Source organism: Mandrillus leucophaeus, unplaced genomic scaffold (genome assembly GCF_000951045.1).
Source record: "Mandrillus leucophaeus isolate KB7577 unplaced genomic scaffold, Mleu.le_1.0 Scaffold215, whole genome shotgun sequence".
Classification (NCBI taxonomy): Eukaryota; Metazoa; Chordata; class Mammalia; order Primates; family Cercopithecidae; genus Mandrillus; species Mandrillus leucophaeus.
This window is the reverse complement of record NW_012102199.1, coordinates 516,812-537,721: the sequence shown is the minus strand read 5'-3', so window position 1 is coordinate 537,721 and position 20,910 is coordinate 516,812. Positions and strand designations below refer to the sequence as shown.

Below are 20,910 nucleotides of genomic sequence, written 5' to 3'. Positions count from 1 at the left end.
GGTACCTTGCCCACACAGTAGATGCTCCATGAGAGTTTGGGACTTGGCGGCCTTGCCAGCCTCTTTGTGGTGGGGAAGGCCTTGCTATCTCCTCTGTGTGGGAGGCATGCTGTAAGTGCCGACATTTTCACCATAGTGTTTTGAGATCTTTTTGGTTTTAAAACTTAACTGCGTGTGTCTTCTGGGAGTGTAGTCCCAAACATGGGGCAGGCAGAGCAAGGAACAGTGCTGTGTCCGTTTGACAAGCTCCTGTACTGTGTCATCATGATGAGCTGGGCCCAGCCCTCTCCATCAGTTCTCCCCCTCAGTTCTGGCTCAGGCTCCACCTCCTGTGGGTTCTGAGTCTACCTGCCTGTGAGCCAGGCAGATGAGCTGGGATGCTGGCAGGGCCAGTCCCAGCCCTGAGGCTGAGAACTGGGGTGATGGCCTGTCCCCCACTAGAGTCTTGACAAAACTGAGAGCCAAGAAACCAACTTGCTCCTCTAGGCAGCTCTTTCGTCTGCTGCCAGTTACTTCTCCATGGTCACTTGGGCAGACACAGCTAACAGGGACCTGTCTTGTTTTCCAGTCTAAACTGGAGGCCCGTGAGTACCGTGATGCTCAGGAGTTTGGTGCTGACGTCCGATTGATGTTCTCCAACTGCTATAAGTACAACCCTCCTGACCACGAGGTGGTGGCCATGGCCCGCAAGCTCCAGGTGAGGCTTGGGAGGGCACAGCCACCCTCAGCGGAGCGAGCTGAGGTCCTCGTGGGATCACACCTCTGTGGGCCTTGGCAGTTTTTTTTCTGTCACTTTCCTTGGGATAATGCCATGTTGCTTAAAAAAGTGCCTAAACTCAGCCTAGTGTACATATTTTAAGTTGAGATTATTCAGTTAAAGCAGAGTGGGTGTTCCACTGCAGGCCCCCTCCCCCATCGTCCACCAGCACTCATTTGCTTTTGGCTGGAAGAGCAGGTGTGTGTTGTGCATGGCCCAGTCTCTCCTACAAAACACACCTGTCTCAAGTGGTTCGGGGGTGGGGGGCACTCTTGCCAAGTAGGCGCTGTCACAGTTGTGAGCTGAGGACATCTGCACTGTGGACATCTTTCCACCAGAGCCTTAAGAGCCTTCTAGCTGCAGAGTGGTTGTTTTTCCACATGGCCACAATTCTGATGGGGGGTCCTGGGCCACTTCCTTCAAGTTCAGAGCCTGGGTGGTGCACAATGTGAAATACACGTGTGGACGGGGAGGGGAGATGACAGCATAGACGTGTAAACTATTATTTTTTTAAAAAAGGAAAAATACGTAAGTTTAAAAAACGGCTTTCTTTGGTTAATAAGATTGGGTTAAAATTTTTGGAGAATAAAGTCAATATTTAGTACTATCATCTTTTTTTGTGTGTGTGTGAGGGGGGGCCGTCTTAATTATTGGAGACAGACAGGGTCTCCTTCTGTCACCCAGGCTGGAGTGTAGTGGCACAATCATAGCTCACGGCAGCCTCTGCCTTCTAGGCTCAAGCGATCCTCGCACCTCAGCCTCCCGAGTAGCTGGGACTACAGACTTGCACCACCATGCCCAACTAATTTTGCCTCTTTTCTTTTAAAGAGGTGGGGTTTTGCCATGTTGCACAGGCTGTTCTGGAACCCCTGGGCTTAAGTGTTCCACCTGCCTCGGACTCCCAAAGTGCTGGGATTACAGACCCATCTTCTTTTTTAAATTATTTGAAACTGTAGATAAATGACCATAAAAATTCCCAGCGTCTTCTCCCCGAGGCCATGGGTTGCTTCTGTTCTCAGGGTCAGAGCAGGCTGTGGGCGGGGCCACCTGCCATCATGAGGTGCTGGTGTGCTCATTGTGGGCCTCAGCAGGCTTCTGCACTCCTGCCTCTCACAGCCATCTGCTTCCAGGGCAGAAGTGAGGACTTGGAAAGCCTTTGGTGACCTGCAGATCTGTGCCAGGCAGAGGTCACCAGAGCCCCACTGCCTGTTTGCCTCCTAGCTGTACTAGGTCCTCGTGTTGTCCCAGACTCCCCACCATAGCACCCCATACCTGCTCCCACTGGACCTAAGGCACCGTGTCTCCTGTTCTCCGTAGATCAGGGGCTGCCTTGGCTTCAGAGGACATGTGCTCAAACTCTTGAGGTAGGATAAACACTTCCCTTGTGAAGTTTGTTGGGCTCTTTTTTACTAGTATGAATGTGTCTCTTGTTATTTAAATGCATGCTCAGGCTTGGGGCTTTTTGTTTCTTTTTGTTAGGGTTTTTTTTTTTTTTTTTTTTTTGAAACGGGGTCTCATTCTGCTTACTGCAGCCTCAACCTGCTGTGCTCAGTTGAGCCTCCCAAATAGCTAGAACAGTGAGCGTGTGCCACCATGCCTGGCTAATTTTTGTATTTTTTGGTAGACATGGCGTCTCACTGTGTTGCCCAGGCTGGTCTCAAACTCCTGGACTTAGGTGATCCACCCACTTCAGCCTCCCAAACTTCCAGGATTACAGACATGAGCCATGGCACCTGGCCTGTTCCTTAGTTTTATTTTCTGTGACTTGGGGAGTTGTTGCCCTCTCTTCTCTTTGGTAGTGTCTGTGTGCCTTCTTCACAAATAACATTGCCTCTTCATCATTCATGTTTGCATTTCCCATCCTTGAAGGAGTTGAGGCTTTTAAATTTCTTACCTTTTTTTTTTTTTTGCGATGGAGTCTCTTTCTGTCGCGCAGGCTGGAGTGCAATGACACGATCTCAGCTCACTGCAACCTCCCTCTCCTGGGTTCAAGCAGTTCTGCCTCAGCCTCCTGAGTAGCTGGGATTACAGGCGCCCACCAATACACCCAGCTAATTTTTGTATTTTTAGTAGAAACGGGGTTTCACCATATTGGTCAGGCTGGTCTTGAACTCCTGACCTCGTGATCCGCCTGCCTCAGCCTCCCAAAGTGCTGGGGTTACAGGCGTGAGCCACCATGCCCGGCCAGGCTTTTAAATTTGAATGCAGGTTTTGTTCAGTGCCGCCCAGTGGCAGTGGCGCCCTCAGATTTGTGCCTTAAGCTCCTCCATCGCTCCCTCTCTCCCACTCTCTTGAGAAGACAGGGGCACAGCTTTTGCCCACACTGCCCACGTTGATACCCATGCCCTTCATCTACCCTCACAGGAAGAACTCAGCAGAAACAGATTCTCTCCCAGCACCACAGGTGACTGTTTTGAGCTACTTTACTAAGAGAAAGAAAAGAGCACCTTCTGATGCATTCTATCCCTTTCTTCTTCATTTTTATCTCATTTTTCCTGTCCTCTCCTGCACCCTGGAGCCACCTCCTTTTCACAGATTTTCTCCAACAAAGATTTTTGGGTTTTAAGTGTTTTTTGCATTTTTCTTCTTCTGGGAAACCTGCCTGAATGTAGAGTTTACCAAGGCCACTGGGATGTCTGTCACACCACAGACCCTGCAGCAGAAGAGTTTCTTCTACACACGGGCTACAGGTGCTGGACTGGAGTAGACACAGGCCTCACTCTTAAGGGGGGCCCAGTGCAGGCAAGGGGTAGGGGTTGCTGTGGGTGGACTGCCTCTGGCCCAGCCTGCTTTGCCTGCCCTTGGGAGGGGTACCTCTCTGCCAGTGCTTGGCGGAGGTGTTTCTCTTTGAGCAGCAGAGTTGATGTGGAGGGTTCCAGGGCAGGCTTCTCTTCAGTGGGCAGTTGTGTTTGTGGCATTTCAGCCTTTGTTTTTCTTACTTCTCTCTACTTTCTCTGCATCAACATGGAGTAGAGAGCAATTTCTCCATCAGGGAAGGGGAGGGACAAAGCCCCAGCCCTTGCTCACCTATTCAAGACCTGTTGGGACCTGCTTAATTAGGTCTCTTAATTTGGCTGGGCCCAAGAAGTGGGATTTATCTGGAAAGTTACTTGGAAAAGGAGCCACTTTATTTTTCTCTCTCAGCCTCTAAATTCTGAGGTCCTTGAGAAAACCTGTGTTCCACAGCCTGACAGCCAAGATACTTGTCTGAAACCAGTGGGGTGTGCTGAAACTGAGAAGCATGACCTCAGAGCCAGACCTCCAGAGGAGTGGGGTGTAGGTTATGGGATGCCGGGCAGGGGGCTGGGCCTCAGCTGGGTCTCTGTCAGTCCAACAGAATGCTTACACTCAGTGTTCCATGGTGGATGCTGGTGCCTGCTACCCCTCACCATCACCATCCTCCCTTGTGAGAGGCTTGCCCTGGGTGTATCTTGAATCAGGTTTTACTGTCCTCTCGCTGGCCCCACAGCACCCCTGACTGTGTTCTTTCACTCTTAGGTCTTAGCACACTTCCAGCTCATGGCAACCCATTGCTGCCATGTATTCATTCGGTTTTCTGTTTCCAACTAGAGTGTGAACTCCTTGAACAGGGAACTTGTCATTGCTGTTTACCATCAAGCTGTTACTTGGGGACATGTGAGTGTTGCAGCCACACAGCAAGGTTTTCCTACAGCAGCCCTGGGCCCACTGGCTTGTGGATTTCCCAGGGTGCCCTCCACTCAGGCTACAACAGCAGTTCTCACGTCCAAGAGAAAGTGAAGGATGACGGGGTCACGCAACTGGACACGCCAGGAAGCTGGCAGTTTCCAGTCCCACCAATGTTAGTTTCTCATCCCAGCTGGCTTTGTGTCTTGTATTCTTTGCTCTTTGTTCTTGGGGCCTTTGGAGAGCCAGGGCCATGGGCACCCAGGGAATGGAAGGAGGCCTCAGAGTGAATGCTATACGCCCCCACCCCACCATTTACACAGCAGTCATCACTTGGTGGGGAGGAACAAGGACATCCTCATGTCTCAAAGCTGGCCCAGGCTTACAGACTAGTTCACTGCAGTAGCTACCACTCAGTAGAGGGCACTTCCTCTGTCCTGGGAGGCAGAGCTGATTATCTCCCTTCATGATGTCTTGACACTTCTGAGGCCCACTTCTCTAACCTGCTCCCTGCTGCTTGGCAGCAGGCCTGGCTCTTTCAGAAGCTCTTGTGGCCCCAGCTGCCTCTTGGAGTCATTTTGGGACCTGAGACCACCCACATCCAGAACACTACCCACCTGGCACATAGCTGGGTGCTGCAGGGCTAGGGATCTGTCTTACTCTCTCACTAGGGCCTCCACTCTGATGTGAAACCCCCCACCTTTTCCTCCTTGGGCCCTACTCCTGGCAGGTTAACTGGTGATGGTCTCTGGTCATCCCTTCTTGTGTATCTTCTTCCTTGCCTCAGACCTGCTCAAGGAGTTATTTCTGAATAAAGTTATTTGCTGGGTGCAGTGGCCCATGCCTGTAATCCTGGCACTTTTCACTGTAGGCCTCAGCCTACATTCTAGGCCACATCGTGGGAGGATCCCTTGATCCCAGGAATTGGAGACCAGCCTGGGCAAGATGGCAAAACCCTGTCTGCACAAAAACTTGGCATGGTGGTCTCAGTTACTCAGGAGGCTGAGGCAGGAGGATCTCTTGAGCCCAGGAAGATGAGGCTGTAGTGAGCCATGATTGAGCCACTGATTGCATTCCACCCTGGGCAACAGAGCAAGGCCCTATCTCCAAAAAGAAGAAAGAAGAAAGAAAGAAAGAAAAAGTTACTGGGTCAGGCGCAGTGGCTCACGCTGGTCATCCCAACATTTTGGGAGGCCGTGGCAAGTGAATCTGTTGAGATCAGGAGTTGGAGACCAGCCTGACCAACGTGGTAGAACGCTGTCTCTGCTAAAAATGCAAAAATTAGCTGGGCATGGTGGTGTGTGCCTGTAATTCCAGCTACTTGGGAGGCAGAGGTTACAGTGAGCTGAGATTGCGCCACTGCACTCCAACCTGGGTGACAGAGTAAGACTGTCTCTCAATAAAAAGAAAGAAAGTTACTGGCTAAAGGAAGTCATGCTCCGTGTGGCCTGGAGGGGAGGGAATCAACACCACAGTTATATGGGATGCCTGCTCCAGCAGCGTGGGAGAGGAAGCCTCAAGGAGTGTTTCCTGAGCCATCAGGAGGGGGTTCCAGGGCTACGGTCCTCTCTGAAGCATTGACACACATTTGGGGGAAGGTCCTTGCCATGGTGTGTTTCCACGATGCTCAGTTTATTCCTGGTTTAAAGCAGGTCCCAGAATTCTGCTGGGAAGCGAGGCCTTTGCTTCTGCCTCTGTCCTGAGCCATCACTGGATTGAGCACAGCGCCCCCAGGGTAGGGCAGGGACTTGCCAGCTGGCTGGCAGTATGTGTGGCCAGACCCAGCATCCATGTGTGGCTGCTGTTCCCTGAGCTACATGACCCCATGTGGTTCCATCTGATTACTGGATCTTAGGTTGAAAGGTCTTAGGGTCTGCTGCGCACAGTGGTTGCCTCCTGCAGCCTGTCCTCAGTGCCCCACACCTGCTACCTGAACTTCTCTTACCTTGTCCCGCATGCGCTGGAGGTGTCTCCTCCAGTGGTGCAGCCCTGCTTGGTTAAGTGCTGCAGGGACGATCTGAGGAATGAGAAGACCAACTTAGAGCCGTGTCTGCTACGACAGAGCCTAGTCCCCTAGAGGAGGTGTGCTTGTGGCAGGCACACTCCCACCAGGGACCTCTGCATGTGCTGTGTCTTCTGCCTGGAACACCCTCTCAAGCCACAGACTCCTGCTCCCCACCACGCACCTGGCGGGAGCTTTGGCTGTTTTGCGGTTTGGGGGTGCTCTTGACCCAGTGCCATCTGTCAAGCACCCCCAGAGTTCAGTGGGCTGGCTGCCTTGGTGGCCTGGGTCTCATATCTTTACCTTGGCTGTGTTCTCCAGGGAGTAAGTGCCTGGCTACATCTGGACCACCTTGCTCTTCAAAGTGAGATTTGAGAGGAGTGTTGCAAGAGTTTTCGGAGGCCCTTGCCCCCATCTTGGCGGCAGAGAGGATCACCATCCTCTTTCGCCCTCGGTTGATTTCTGTTGAGTTGGCCCCAGCAGCCAGTGAGGCCAGGTGATGCTAGGCTGCGGCCTGGGTACCCAGCAGCCCTCACAGCGTGTCTTTCTCTCACCAGGATGTGTTCGAAATGCGCTTTGCCAAGATGCCAGATGAGCCTGAGGAACCAGTGGTGGCCGTGTCCTCCCCGGCAGTGCCCCCTCCCACCAAGGTTGTGGCCCCGCCCTCGTCCAGCGACAGCAGCAGCGATAGCTCCTCGGACAGTGACAGTTCGACTGATGACTCTGAGGAGGAGCGAGCCCAGCGGCTAGCTGAGCTCCAGGAGCAGGTGAGGACGTTGGTGGCTCCATTCTTAATCCCCAGAGTCCATGGACCAGGGTGGCCTCCCCAGAAGTTTCTAAGAGATATTCTTGGCTCTGAGTTCCCAAGGGAGCAGAATTTTCACTGGACCGCCTGTGGCCTTTTCCCCTCTGCTAGGTCAAGTGCATGTTGATCATGCACGTATGTGTGATATTTGTGTTGAGCTTGCAGTTGGGGATGGGGAGTGACGTGGCCATTTTCTGGGCAGAGAGGAGGTGGCTTGATCCTTTCAATGTCTGGAAGGAGGAGGTTGAGCCAGGATGTTCACCTCTCCTGGGGCTACCTGGTTGTTCCTCTCCCTATAGCCAGTCATCAGACCCTTCGTGCCTGATGTGTCTGTATGCTCTTAGTTAGCTTCTTAGGGGCCCTCCTTCTGGGATCAGGATGGCTGTGAGACTTAGTGTCTGTCGGCTTGATCAGCTCCTCTGTTGAGGAGGACACTGGCAATCTTTGGAGTTGAGGGAATGGGTGGAGATAGGCTTGTTAGGAATCTGGTTAACATGACAGGTGCAGAGCTGGGGGCCTTGCCTCCCCCTGCCTCCCCTACACACCCTGATGCCCCAGGTGCATGTTTTTTGGAGCAGTCGCCTGGGTCTTGGGTGACAGAAAAGTGGTCTTAGCCCTGAGTGTGTGTCTTGTCTGTCTGGTCCACAGCTCAAAGCCGTGCACGAGCAGCTTGCAGCCCTCTCTCAGCCCCAGCAGAACAAACCAAAGAAAAAGGAGAAAGACAAGAAGGAAAAGAAAAAAGAAAAGCACAAAAGGAAAGAGGAAGTGGAAGAGAATAAAAAAAGCAAAGCCAAGGAACCTCCTCCCAAAAAGACAAAGAAAAATAATAGCAGCAACAGCAGTGCGAGGTCTGTGTCCCCTGAGTTTGCCCTGGGTGGGGACCCTCCTTCCAGGGCCTGCTCTGAGACTGTGTGGGCCACTGCCCCTCCCCGTCCTCGTTGGGTGCGGAGGCTGCCCCTCTGCAGCGTGACTTCACAGGCCAGGCTGGTGGCCATTTGCACACAGGACTTAGCTGCACTGTCTCTGCCCCTTTCTGTAGGATGAGCCTTCGGAGCTCACCATGTTTCGTTGAGGGGGATGGGCGGCAAGGATGGGGCTGTAGCACAACCCCCACTCAGGCAGCCTGCAATCACAGTTGACTTTCAGTCTCTACTGGGTGCTCCCAGAGATTGAGTTGCCAATCCCCCGTTTCCTGTGAAGGCCGGTGGGTGGGGGGTATGGGAAGGGCGCCCCCGGCACCCCTTCACCCCAACATACATGTGGAGGAATGAGTGCCTGGCATCCTCAGGGGGCCCGTTCTTGATGATGTGTGCATCGTCCCTTCATAGCAAGAAGGAGCCAGCGCCCATGAAGAGCAAGCCCCCTCCCACGTATGAGTCGGAGGAAGAGGACAAGTGCAAGCCTATGTCCTATGAGGAGAAGCGGCAGCTCAGCCTGGACATCAACAAGCTCCCCGGCGAGAAGCTGGGCCGCGTGGTGCACATCATCCAGTCACGGGAGCCCTCGCTGAAGAACTCCAACCCCGATGAGATTGAGATCGACTTTGAGACCTTGAAGCCGTCCACACTGCGTGAGCTGGAGCGCTATGTCACCTCCTGTTTGCGGAAGAAAAGGAAACCTCAAGGTGTGCTTGGGCCCTCTGGGCGTGGGGGTCCTTCTGTGGGCCCCCTCAGTAACTTCCCTCCTTGCTCAGTCTACTCTCTGTGCGTTTTTTTTTTTCCAATTATAACATTTGTGTTCTTGACACAGAAATCTCTGAAAGGTTGTGACGTCACCCTCGCCCCTAGGCTGTCAGTGTCTTTCTAGATCTCTGACTGGTGGTGTCTGGGGCCCCTCTGCACCTTGTTGCCTGAAGCTGTGTTCTAAACCAGAGCTGCTTTCGACCCAGGCTGCCTGCTGCTGAGTCTTCCTCTGGCCTCTTTGGGGAAGGAGGAAAGGCAGGTCTGCAGGGTCCCAGGACCTGTGTACTGATGGTTAATGTAGCACTGAACCGGCCTTTGTCCCTCTCTAGCAGGGACAGTTAGGTGTGGCATCCTTTCTGGACTCTTCCAAGCAGCTGTTTTGTATCACACAGCTCATCTTGGCCTACGGCTTTCCTCTGAGGACTTAGGATCCGGTGTCAGGGCATTGCACAGTCTTTGTCCCCAGCCCAGACTGGCTCTTGGGATCCTTGGGCCCCTACCTGGGGCACACCACATGATTATTCCGGCATGTGTCTGAACAGCTGTGTTGAGAGACCCCAGGGGGGTCTTGCCTTACCTCTGGGCAGCATGTTCCTTTTGGATCCTCTTCTTCCCCTGTCAGAACAGTAACTGGGAGAATCCAAGCCTCATGCCCAGCAGTACCTTGTGTTAGGAAATTACCCCTCTGCCTGGTCTCTTGAATCCCTGATAAACCCCTCAAAGGGAACTTTGAGAGACTGAAGGAACCTTGAAATCCCAATGTCCACAGTCTACCCATGGGAACTGTGGGGCCACGTGAGTTCTGGGAGTGGCAGCTGGCAATTAGGAGCAGCCCCTGGGCCCACCGTGCACAGGCTCCTCACTGGTCCTTCCTCCAGATGGATGGGGTGTGCCTGTGGCTTAGAGCGGCCTCCTGGGCCATGGCCCTGCCTGACCAGCTCCCATTGCTTGGGTTGCAGCTGAGAAAGTTGATGTGATTGCCGGCTCCTCCAAGATGAAGGGCTTCTCATCCTCAGAGTCGGAGAGCTCCAGTGAGTCCAGCTCCTCTGACAGCGAAGACTCCGAAACAGGTTAGGTGACGTGTGTCCTATGTGTCTTACCAAACTCCTCCCACCTGTGCCCGGCACCAGCTCAGTCCTGTGTCCAGGATGCTAGAGCCCAGAGACGGCCATCCCAGAACTTGCTGGGTTCCTCTGTCTGCCTGTCTGTGTCGTCTCCCTGGGGCCATGGATAGCCTTGCATTCTGTGCAGCAGTGTCCATTCTCTCAGCCTGTCCGTCATGCTGTCCCTGCCAGGGGCTGGTCATGGAGGACAGATGGCCAAGGGCGTTGACACTGCAGAGCCCTGGATGGTGGGTGGCGAGGCTGGGCCATGAGGACTGTGGGCGTGGGGGCCCAGGCTGTGCTGTTGACCTTGAGGTGACCGTACCCAGCTTTGTGCCCCAGAGGAGACTTCGTGTCCCTAGGGCCTTCCCCATATCACAGTCACATGCAGTGCGGCCGCTTTAGGGAGACACTTCGCTGGTTTCTGGTGGATATAGAGCAGTCTGCTGCTGGCCCCTGCCATCCGCTGGGCCCCGGCCATTGCCTGCTCCTCCCCAGAGTGTGCTCGTTGCTGTGTTGGCTGCTCTTGAATCTGCCCTAACTCCACACGCACCTGGACTTGGCGTGTCTCTCCTGCAATTCTAACTAACAGTCCCTTCTCTTCAAGCCCTGTGGGCCTGCACGGCGGACCCTGGGTTCTGCATTAGAGCCCACCTTCTGAGCAGCAGCCTCAGTGGGAGGTGGAGGCAGATAGCGATTCTGGGTGCCAGGTGGGAGTGGAGAGGGTCTGCTCTCCTCCAAGTGTGCACTTTCCTCATTATTCTCAGGGGCACAGATGCTCAGGCTGGCGCAGAGGAGAGGATAGGGAGGGAGCCATGGTGCCCAGGAGGCCTGGTGACCAGCCCCTGCTGAGCGATGGAGCTAACATCCTGTGTTTATGGCCAACGGGGTTGCCACTAGGCTGGTGCAGCTGCGTCAGTGAGCTGGCGTGCTGCAGACCACCTGAGAGCTGGCCCTAGGGTCTCAGGCAGGCTGGGGAATGGGCATCCACAGTGGGAAACCTGTGTTTTGGCAGTAGACTCCTGCATGTTTTCCCACGGGCCTATCGCATCCCTGGGATTTTATTCTAACTAGAAATAAATGCTAACCGTCAATAATCAGTGCATGTGAATAACTTGATCGTGCCAAGGAAGATTGAGGACCCCTCACAGCAGCTGGGGAGAGCCATGTTGCTCTGAGGTGTGTGCGCACAGATGGGGCGGGGGCAGGTGGCACCTCGGGTCTCGTCAGTATTCCTTTTCCGTTGGACAGCCTGGTGCCCTCTGCTTCCCAGGTGAGTGAGGAGACTTGCCTTGAAGTGGGCTGAAAGACCCTCCAGGACTCCAGATGCCCACATTCTCTAGCACAACTGTGCAGAATGCCCTGGGCAGCTCACTGGCCTCGTGGCCTTCCCTGTCGCCATCCTTCACGCTTTCATCTCTAACCGGCACTCTCCCCACACTGCTTTTGTAATCCATCAGCCAGCAGGAGGCGCTGCACCCCATGGCTGCCCAGGATAGGGCTGGCTCTGCCACCCAAAGCTAGGGCCTCCACTCGCAGCACAGTGAGTGGGGTGAATGGCTGTATTCTTGGATCCAATTAGCATTCCTGGTGGCCGCTGACTTTTCACTTTCGGTGCCAGCCGAGCCTCCAGCTTGCCTTCCTCTGAGTTTTTGCACCTCCTGTTTTCTAGCTGACTGCTCCTACCGGAGGTTTTGTAGCCTTTGCATCTAAGGATCTCAGTGACCAAGTGGAAACCCCAGATGCTGAAATTGTCAGGGGACCTGATTAACTAAAATGACATGGCATGGTTGTGATGGGGGTGCTACTTTAGCCCTCACAAGACAAGACACCTTAGAGGGCTGTGGACATCATATCCTGATTTCCAGTCTGTGGTCGTGGCCTTTGCCCTTGGCCTCTGCGTCCCTCTTCTGGGCTCCTCTGCTTTGGCAGAGAAGTTGGGAACGCTCCTGGCTTCCTGAGTGAGTGCCCCACACCCCTCCTCCCGCTGCTGAGATTTTATTATTTTTTCACTCCCCCACTTTAAAAAAAAGTGGAAAGATTGTGCAACAAGTAATCTGAGAGTCCTGGGAACAGCTGTCCTGGCGGGAAGGAGGGCGAGATTTACTGTCTCAGAGCCGCTGGCTCCCAGGCTCCCAGGCTGTGGCGGTCCAGCCCTGGCCACTCGCGCAGCTGCCTGGGCTCTGGCCTTCCCCTCTTCCCAGACACCCTCCCCACCTTGGGTTTTGCCTGGCTCCCTTTTGTCTTCGCAGTCCTGGCCAGCAGGGGCTTTCCTTTGCCTTCTGTGTGCACTGAGTGAGCTCTGTCGTGGGCCGGCAGGGTGCTTCTGCTCTCAGGCGGGGTTGCTGCTAGGGTTTTGTATGGCAGATCCTGAAGCGGGAATCCACATCCTGGCACCATTAAATGCAGCCTTCTCCTGCCCTGTCCTGCACAGGACTCTGCATTCTCAGGGCGGGGGGGCAGAGGGGGCGTAGCTCCTTCAGCAGCGGCTCTCCTGGGTCCAGGAAGTCCAGCAGCCCTGATGTCCATGGCCAGTTACAGGCAGCTCTGCCTTAGTGGGGGAGTGGGTCAGGGTGGGGGAACATTATTTTCCTTTGGTATTTTGGGGCCTAATTGAGTTGCAGCTCCCCCCAACCCCCCTTGTTCTTGTGTTTCCATTTGGATTGGAGCCGAAATTCCTGAAAGGGCCTATTTTTGTCACTTATACTACGGGGTTAGTTCCACTGACACGGCCCTGAGACATGAATCACCAAAAGAAACCGAACAGAGTCACTAGATTGAGGCTGGGGGGTGTGATACTGAACACTCCTCCTGGCAGCTATCCATAGACCAGGATGCTGTAGACTGATGCAGGCGTGGAGTGGTCCTCTGCGGCCAGACTCCAGTTCAGGAAGCCACGGAACACAGGCAGGAGGAGGATGGCGGGGGTGGGTGCTGCTTTCCCAGCTGGGTCCCAGGCTACCATGTATTCCCCACCCTCTGCCCCGGCAGCATGCAGTGCAGTGGGCCAGCCCTACCACTTCCTCTGATTCCAGCTAGTGCTTGGGCTGGGGTCTTTCATTGAGCTGTGATTCCAGCTAAAGCCTGGAGCTGCTTGAGGGTTCTGTATTGTGACAGGCAGGGGTAGGGCACAAATGCCCCCCTCCCACCACCCCTAGGGCATCTGCAGACCTGGGGAGATCAGGCTGGAGGAAGACACTGTCCCAGGTAGGCTGTGGACAGTACTGTGGCTTTGCTGTCATTAGCAGCGGGGTTAGGTCTGCCCAGCATATGGGGCAGGGCATGTCCTAGAAATCTTCTAGCTTTCACTTGTCACATTGCTGATATCTGGCTCTTCCCAAGTGTCATGCACAGGTCTTTGTGAGCCGAGGTGTCTCCACAGCTTATATTCCTCTTAGGGATACCCCCTTCACCTCAGCTGCCTGGGCTGGGACAGGGTCTCAGGGAGGTGTGAGAGATCCTCCTGGGCTTTGGTCTGGTCTTCTAGTTGGAGCGGGAGCGCAGTCCAGCTATTTTAGTCTCCTGGCTTCCTTTTCCCAGGATTGGAGCGTGTGGGTGTTTCTTAATGGCTCCAGGGGAAAAAGGAATGCTTGATGTTTTGGAAAGATTCGAGCTGGGAAGTGCAGACAGAGGCCATGGGGCGTTCTTACCACACAACCAGCCTCAGCTTCCTGACCCCCAGGGTCTTTGAGGCACTTAGTCGCATCGCCAGGCCTGCTGCTTGCCTCCTCCACAGTGTGGCGCTTACCTAGGGGAAGGGTGAGGACCCTGAAGGTGGGGGAATAGGAAGAGACTTGAAGATGGGGCAGTAGCCTTTCCGTCTGCACAGGCAGGTGACTCCCCCTACACACCCAGTATTTGCAGCTGGAGGGATTCTGGGGCTTTATGGGCGGGTGAGGGTGAGCCTTGTGGAATGTGGCCCGGAGTGAGAGGCCGCCAGTGGGCGGGTTTTTCCCATGCCCGCACTCAGGGGCCAGGGAGTAGTAGCACGTCGGTTGCATCCGTGACTCCAGCAGAGGCATCTGCTCTGCTGCGTGGGTGGGAACAAGCCCAGCGCCCCTCCCTGGTCCAGGGAGCCATGTTGGATGCCCCAGAAAAGGAAAGAAAGGACAAGACTTTATTCCTTAATGTGTTTCTTTTTCTTTTTTTCTTCCTCTTCAACAGTGTATATAATAGGTTCTGCTTTTTATAGAGTTTGAACTTTTTGTTTGGGGGATCTGGAGGAATGCAGAAATGAGGCTGTTTGCTCTTTCCCCTCCACTGGGGATCCTGCATTCTGGTACCTCCTTTCTTGGGGACCCAGGCGGAAGGGCTGGCATTGCCTCCCTGAGAATAGACAGTGCGCAGCCCCTGGATGTGAGATGAGCTCAAAGTCAGCAGGGGCCTAGTTGGCTTGCCATACCTGTCTGGTGGGACAGGGCAGGGGCACCACTCAAATTCAAAAGAAGCCGCTTGAGGGCAGTAAAGGAAATGCCGGCGTGCACTCAGGCAGGCAGGGCACTCGTGGAGCTTGGTAGTGGGGGCCAAAGCCACTCTGTAGAAGCTGAACAGGGTGGGGGTGGTTTCCGAGGCACTCATGCATTCTGCCTCTGTGACCTTTCTAAGGGGGTGGTGGGTCTGTCCCTACCTATGGTTAGCCAGGCACGGGGCAGGGCTCCAGTCTCCAGTGCTGTTCTTGTGCCCATCAGCCACCAGGGTGCAGGAGGCTGGCTCGGTCTGCAGTTCTTCTGTTCTTGTGACTTAAATGGTACATTCCACACCATTTCTCTCACACTGGTTTCTCTCTCCCTCTACGTAGGTCCTGCCTAATCATTGGACACGGACTCTTAATAAAACGGTCTTCAGTTCCAGATTCCTTCCCAGCAAGCTATAGCTTAAGTCCATTTTCTTCCGTGAAAGGGACAGGACTCCATCAAGTTATGGAATTCCTCAGAGCCCTGGGCCTGTCCCCCGGGGTGGATTAGTCATGTCCAGCAGCACACGCCTAGTCCCGCCTTCGGGAAGGCTGCCTGCCTGGCCAGCAGCCTGGGCCTCCCTGTGTAAAGACTGCCTGGCTGTCCTGCCCAGCCTCCCTGGTCCTCTGGGGTCGTCTGGGTGGGTGGCATCTCCTGGAGGGTGATGACAATCCCCCACACATGCATTCATGTGGTGCTGCTCTGTGTGCAAAGCCAGACCCCAAGTATGTTTTCTCTCTTTGTCCCATCCCTCTTTTTCTGGGACTTTGGACCCTAACTACTTCCCTCCTGAACCTTGCAGTGACATTAGTCCAGGAGAGCTCTTGTTCAGTGTGTAGAAGAACACTCTGACCTCTAGAGCTGTCCCAGATAAGGAGTGGGAGCTTTAGAGGCAAGGCCTCTAGATCCTGGAGGGCTCAGTGAGGCTCTTCCCACAGCATGTTTGTCACTGATACCCTATAAGGCTCGAGCCACCACTGACTCTAAGCCTTTTGGAGTCTTTCCTCCTCCGTCTCCATTGTTCCCGTGCATTTCCAAAAGCTTAAGTTGCCTGGCGGGCATTTCCCCAGTTTCTTTGGCCTCCCTCTTCTCAAGTCACATAGGGAAGGTACCTCCTGGAACCAGGCTGCAGTGTGCAGGACCTGCCGGGCAGGCACTGGTGAAGGGCCTTGGGCCCATCATCCCCCAACCCCACCTCACCCCACCCACCTCCTCTAGGGGGCCGGATCTGGGCTGGTGGACTGGAGAGGGTGTCACAGACCCTCAGGGACTGCCCCGTGGACACCTTTGATTGGTGTTAACAGTGTGAACATTTTTCCCGTCTTCAGTCCCTTAGAATAACGACAGCCCCTGGGGTTGGGGCAGGCGAGGGTGGCCACATCATCCAAGCCCTCCCAGAGGCACTAATAGGCTTTTTTGCTCTAAAAATAAATACCGGCCCTTTTTTGGTCACAAATCCAGCATCTCAGCAGAAAACTGCCTGACATGAAAAGTCCCCTAAGGAACTGCATCTGCGTTTCAGGGGCTTTTCATTTTTTTCTCCTTTTTTAAAGTGTAGATTGTGGGTGCTTCCTAAAGGCCTGCCTTCTTCTGAAACTGGAAGTGGGCTGTCGCCATGGGCAAGCCCTCGGGTGCCGGCTCCCCGCCGGTGTGGGAGCCCTGGCAGCTCTCCTCAGCTCCCTGGGCTTGAGCAGCTGCAACTGCCCCAGATTTGCTGTGGAAGCAGGGGCTGGCCCTGGCCTCACCAGAGCCTCCCGGGGCCTGCATTGATGCTCAGGAGTTCCTGGGCTGCTCTTGATCCTCTCTGGGCGTCCAGCTTCCAGTCAAGCTCCGTTTGCCAAACAAACTATTCTGAGCTGCCCTTTGGCCTGCGCCTGTTGTGTTCCTGTTGCAGCCCCGCCTGGCTGAGACGGGGGCAGGCGGGAGAGCCTTCATGCCCAGATTCCCACAGGACAGTTGGGGAGCTGCTGGCATTGTCTTTCTGGGAAGATTCTGCTTTCTTGGACCAAATGGCAGCCTGGATTCCCAGTGTCAGGCCTGCATGCTGCCCCTGCCCCCCCCACACACATGCGCGCGCGCGCACATACACACACACTGCGCGCGCACACACAGTGCACATGGGCCATAGCCACAGGCCAGCTCTCCTCCAGGGTCCTTTCAACTTCACTGTCCAGGGACCCTCTCCTTCTTGCCCATGGGGCTTCCATCTGGCAGAGAACGCTCAGGGCTTGTTGAACTTGAAAGCACATTAGACTTAAGCTGTCACCTGTGCTTGGTGCCCCAGGAACAGCCAGAGAGGACAGTGCCCACTCACTTCTCCTTGTTGGCAGCCTCCTGTGCAGGAAGTGCCAGCCGGGCCTCAACGCACCAGCTGGCTGTGGGTCCTGAGGAGGAGCGGGAGGCGGCCGCTCAGTGCAGGCGGGGACTCCTCTCCTCTGCCCTGACCTTACCCTCCATCCTGCCTCCTTCATTGGAGTGGGGCTGGGGGGTGGGCGGAATCAGTGTTTTAATCGGATTTTTAAAAAACATTTTATTTCTTTGTACAATTACCATCCTATGTAAAGATGAAATTTGTGTTGAGTTGAAGATTGTCATGGAATAAAGATCACACCGTACTTGAGGCCATCTTCATGTAACCCTTTCTAGAGAGTTTTGTGTGGGGGTGTCTTGGGGCTGGTGTGTTGTGAAGCTGTGCACTTCCTGTCTTGTCTTTTACTGGTAACTCCGACACAAGGCTCAGACCACGTGGGCCAGATGGGGCTACCTCTACCACCAGCCCCTTTAGTCATCTGGTCCTGGGGGTCTGCCATGCACCTCTCCCCCACTCGTTAGTCCTGCCTTGCCTGGGGGCCCCAGCACTTGCAAGGGGCCCTGGAGACAAGTCCCTAGGATATTACCTGTGGCCTTTCTGAGGCAGCTGAGATATGCCCCCTGGAATCCCCACAGGCTCTGCTACATCTCCTCCTGTGGGCCTTTGCTTACAGCCTGCAGGCTGTGAGGGGTTAGAGTGGCCATTCCTCTTTTACAACTGAAAAAACAAGGTTTCTTCCAAGGCCACAAGACAACAGGCGAGCCCCAGCATGTCCTTCCCTTGCACTCACACTTTCTCCCTCAACTCTGCATCTGGACACATCCCCGAGGCTTCTCCTAGTCAGATTTCACACGGTGGCCCTGCTGCTTCCCGCTACCTTCCGCCTCCTGCCCCAGGTCCCCTCCAAGGTATGCCCAGCATGCCCCCAGACACCATGGCTCCTTCACCTCCTCACACTGGGATTAGTGCTGGGAGAGAAGCCGTGGCCTTTTCTTCCTGCTTCCCTAGTGTGCAGGGTCTCACTGGTCCTGTGGCCGCCAACCTCTGCAGCCAGTGTTCCTCCCCGTTCCTCCCCGCTGCACCACAGCAGTCAGACTCCCTGTTGCCCTGACTCTGCAAATCTACCCGAGCTTTCCCTTCTGGCATATCTCACCCACAACAGTCTCTCTCTCACCAGATGTCATACTCTGACCCAGAGCATCCTGAGGTGCTCAGTATGTAGGTTTGAGGTGGGGCCCCAGGTTCCCCCGTGTCCCCAGTTGCAGCCCCTGGTCATTTGTACAAGGACGTGTGTCTGTAGCTGCTGAGGTCTGTGTCCGTGTCTTGTTTCGTGTGGAGTGGTGAGCTCTTACAGGGCACAAGGTCTTTCCCCATCCTTTTTGGTGTCTTGCTGCACTGAGGGCCACGAGCCTCACAGAAGCTTAGCGTGGCCCTCCACGAAGCAGATCCAAGTGGAAGGAGCCTCGATTTGGGCAAAGCATGTGTCCTCCAACACCAGCAGCAAGAGGCAGCACCCTGGCAAGGAGCTCAGGCAAAGCCAGGCAGTGCCATGAAGTGCTTCTCAGTGACAGGAATCCAAAAGGCGCCATATCATGGGCCCGGCCTCCAATCTGGTGGCTGGCGACTGTGTGACCTGCCAGCCCGTGAGCACTGGCCAGGGCTCATGTCCCCCACTGGGGCTTGTACACCATCCATGTTTGGTGAGGGGACATCCAGCTGGCCAAAGTCCCTTAGTGTAAATCTCTGGGGTGGGGACAGAGGTGGTGGGCATGCTGGCTCTTGAGTACACCTCACAGGGGCAGACACACCCTGGACCCATCCACCCCGCTGTGGTGCCAAGCTGTCAGCCCACAGGAGCGAGGGCACATGCCGCCTTCTGCCTGCAGCATGGTGACTGTGTCCCAAAGCAGGGACTTCTGAGGTCCACCTACCTCTTTAGTTGCTGGTCATTCCCAGGGGGCCAGCCTGCTCCTTTTTTTTTCCTCCTGGAGTGGGCTCTCTGCATTCTCCCTTGCCGATATGTTCCTCACCGTCCTGTGGCTCTCGCCCCAGCTGAGCCTCTCTGCTTCCCCTTGGAGAATGGAAAGGAGTGGGCCTCAGAGGGCCATGCAGTTGGAGGCCCCTGTGAAGCTGCTTTTTAGCCATGTGACCCTAGACAAGTCTCCTCCCTTCTCAGAGCCCCTCTTTTCTCAACTGTCAGATGAATGTGACCATTGCAGCCATCACAAGTTGTTGGAAAACTGAGCAGGTTGCCGTCCAGGCCATGTCAGTCCCTATAGTGAGTGACTGACCCTTTTATAGTGGGAGGCGTTGGGCAAGCTCTCAGCTTCCGGTGCGGCTGTGGTGATCTGAAGCTTGGCAGGGGAGGCTTTTTCAGGCACAGTCCCTGCTAGGAAAAACAGCAGGCAAGTGGGTAGGTGATGCCTCGCATGTCTTTCCCTCCCCCATGATGACCAACTCATCCCGCTTCGAACCCGGCTGCCCTCTCTCAGGGTCACTGGTCCTCCTGAACGTGCCCTGTTTTTTCCTCTTTCTCCATCCAAGGCCAGCTCACTCACCACCTCCCCCAGAGCCTCACTACCTTCTCTTTTCCTCTGCAGAGATGGCTCCGAAGTCAAAAAAGAAGGGGCACCCCGGGAGGGAGCAGAAGAAGGTACATGGGCTCAGGGGGCATCCTCCATTATGTGGGAAACTGGGTCTGGCCCTGGCCGGTTCTGCCTGCCTGACATCAGCCTGTCTGTCTGTCTTTCTGTCTACAGCACCATCATCACCACCATCAGCAGATGCAGCAGGCCCCGGCTCCTGTGCCCCAGCAGCCGCCCCCGCCTCCCCAGCAGCCCCCACCGCCTCCACCTCCGCAGCAGCAACAGCAGCCGCCGCCCCCACCTCCCCCACCATCCATGCCTCAGCAGGCAGCCCCGGCGATGAAGTCCTCGCCCCCACCCTTCATTGCCACCCAGGTGCCCGTCCTGGAGCCCCAGCTCCCAGGCAGCGTCTTTGACCCCATTGGCCACTTCACCCAGCCCATCCTGCACCTGCCGCAGCCCGAGCTGCCCCCTCACCTGCCCCAGCCGCCTGAGCACAGCACTCCACCTCATCTCAACCAGCACGCGGTGGTCTCTCCTCCAGGTGAGCCGTGGCCCACCCCAGTGTGGGCTGAGACCCCTTCCTGCCTCGGTTCGCCTTTGTGGTGTCTGAGTATTCTGGCTGGGCGGCAGCTTAGCCTCAGCGGCTCTGGTCTCTAGAGGGAAGATCCGCGGTTTCTCAGGGCCATCTTGGAAGTTAAAGGAGATGCTTCAAGACAGGTCTTGCAAGTTGATTCAGAAGATTTTTGTTTTTGTTTTTGTTTTTTAAACACCTGAGATCATTTGAGTAACAATCTAGATTTTGACTTACTTTTCCTGCTGGGCCAGGCGTCATGTTAGATGAGAAGAGCTGCGACTCCTCTGTAGCTTTTCTCATCAGGGGTTGGGAGGTGCACTCATGCAATGGGATTCCTCCCGTGGAACCTGGACAGCACTCACCTGGGGGATATGGGGACACGGCCACCTTCCTGGGGGCCTGGGCAACGGCCGGGCAAGTGAGGGACCAAGCTCTGCACTGAGGTCTGAAGGGCCATTGTGAGCATGGGGAGCAGGAGCTGGGGACACAGAGCATAGGGCAGGACGACACTGCCCTAAAGCCCTCTCTGGAAGCTGGCTGCTGCTCTGGAGTTTGTGGGAGACTACGGTAGGTGGGGAGGGAGTGCCAGTTTGAGGGAAGCCAGTAGGAGGCCACTGGAGTCCAGATGAGGTCAGGATGGAGCAGAAAGGCCAGGCTGGGGCCACAGGTGCTCAGGCCTCACCGCCTCGGTATTGTGTCGTTCCAGCTTTGCACAACGCACTGCCCCAGCAGCCATCACGGCCCAGCAACCGAGCCGCTGCCCTGCCTCCCAAGCCCGCCCGGCCCCCAGCCGTGTCACCAGCGTTGACCCAACCACCCCTGCTCCCACAGCCCCCCATGGCCCAACCGCCCCAAGTATTGCTGGAGGATGAAGAGCCACCTGCCCCACCCCTCACCTCCATGCAGATGCAGCTGTACCTGCAGCAACTGCAGAAGGTGCAGCCCCCTACGCCGCTACTCCCTTCCGTGAAGGTGCAGTCCCAGCCCCC

General features: G+C 55.3%; 1 protein-coding gene across 1 annotated transcript in view; it reads left to right on the top strand.

Moving 5' to 3' along the window:
* BRD4 (bromodomain containing 4) overlaps window positions 1-20,910 on the top strand; it is a 59,125-nt gene that overhangs the window by 31,834 nt on the left and 6,381 nt on the right. Inside the window, exons 8-14 of the mRNA XM_011980616.1 lie at window positions 6,962-7,171; window positions 7,858-8,057; window positions 8,538-8,833; window positions 9,851-9,961; window positions 19,360-19,412; window positions 19,519-19,888; window positions 20,628-20,908. Of these exons, the coding sequence (XP_011836006.1) occupies window positions 6,962-7,171; window positions 7,858-8,057; window positions 8,538-8,833; window positions 9,851-9,961; window positions 19,360-19,412; window positions 19,519-19,888; window positions 20,628-20,908 (1,521 nt within the window). The remainder of the gene's footprint in view (window positions 1-6,961; window positions 7,172-7,857; window positions 8,058-8,537; window positions 8,834-9,850; window positions 9,962-19,359; window positions 19,413-19,518; window positions 19,889-20,627; window positions 20,909-20,910) is intronic.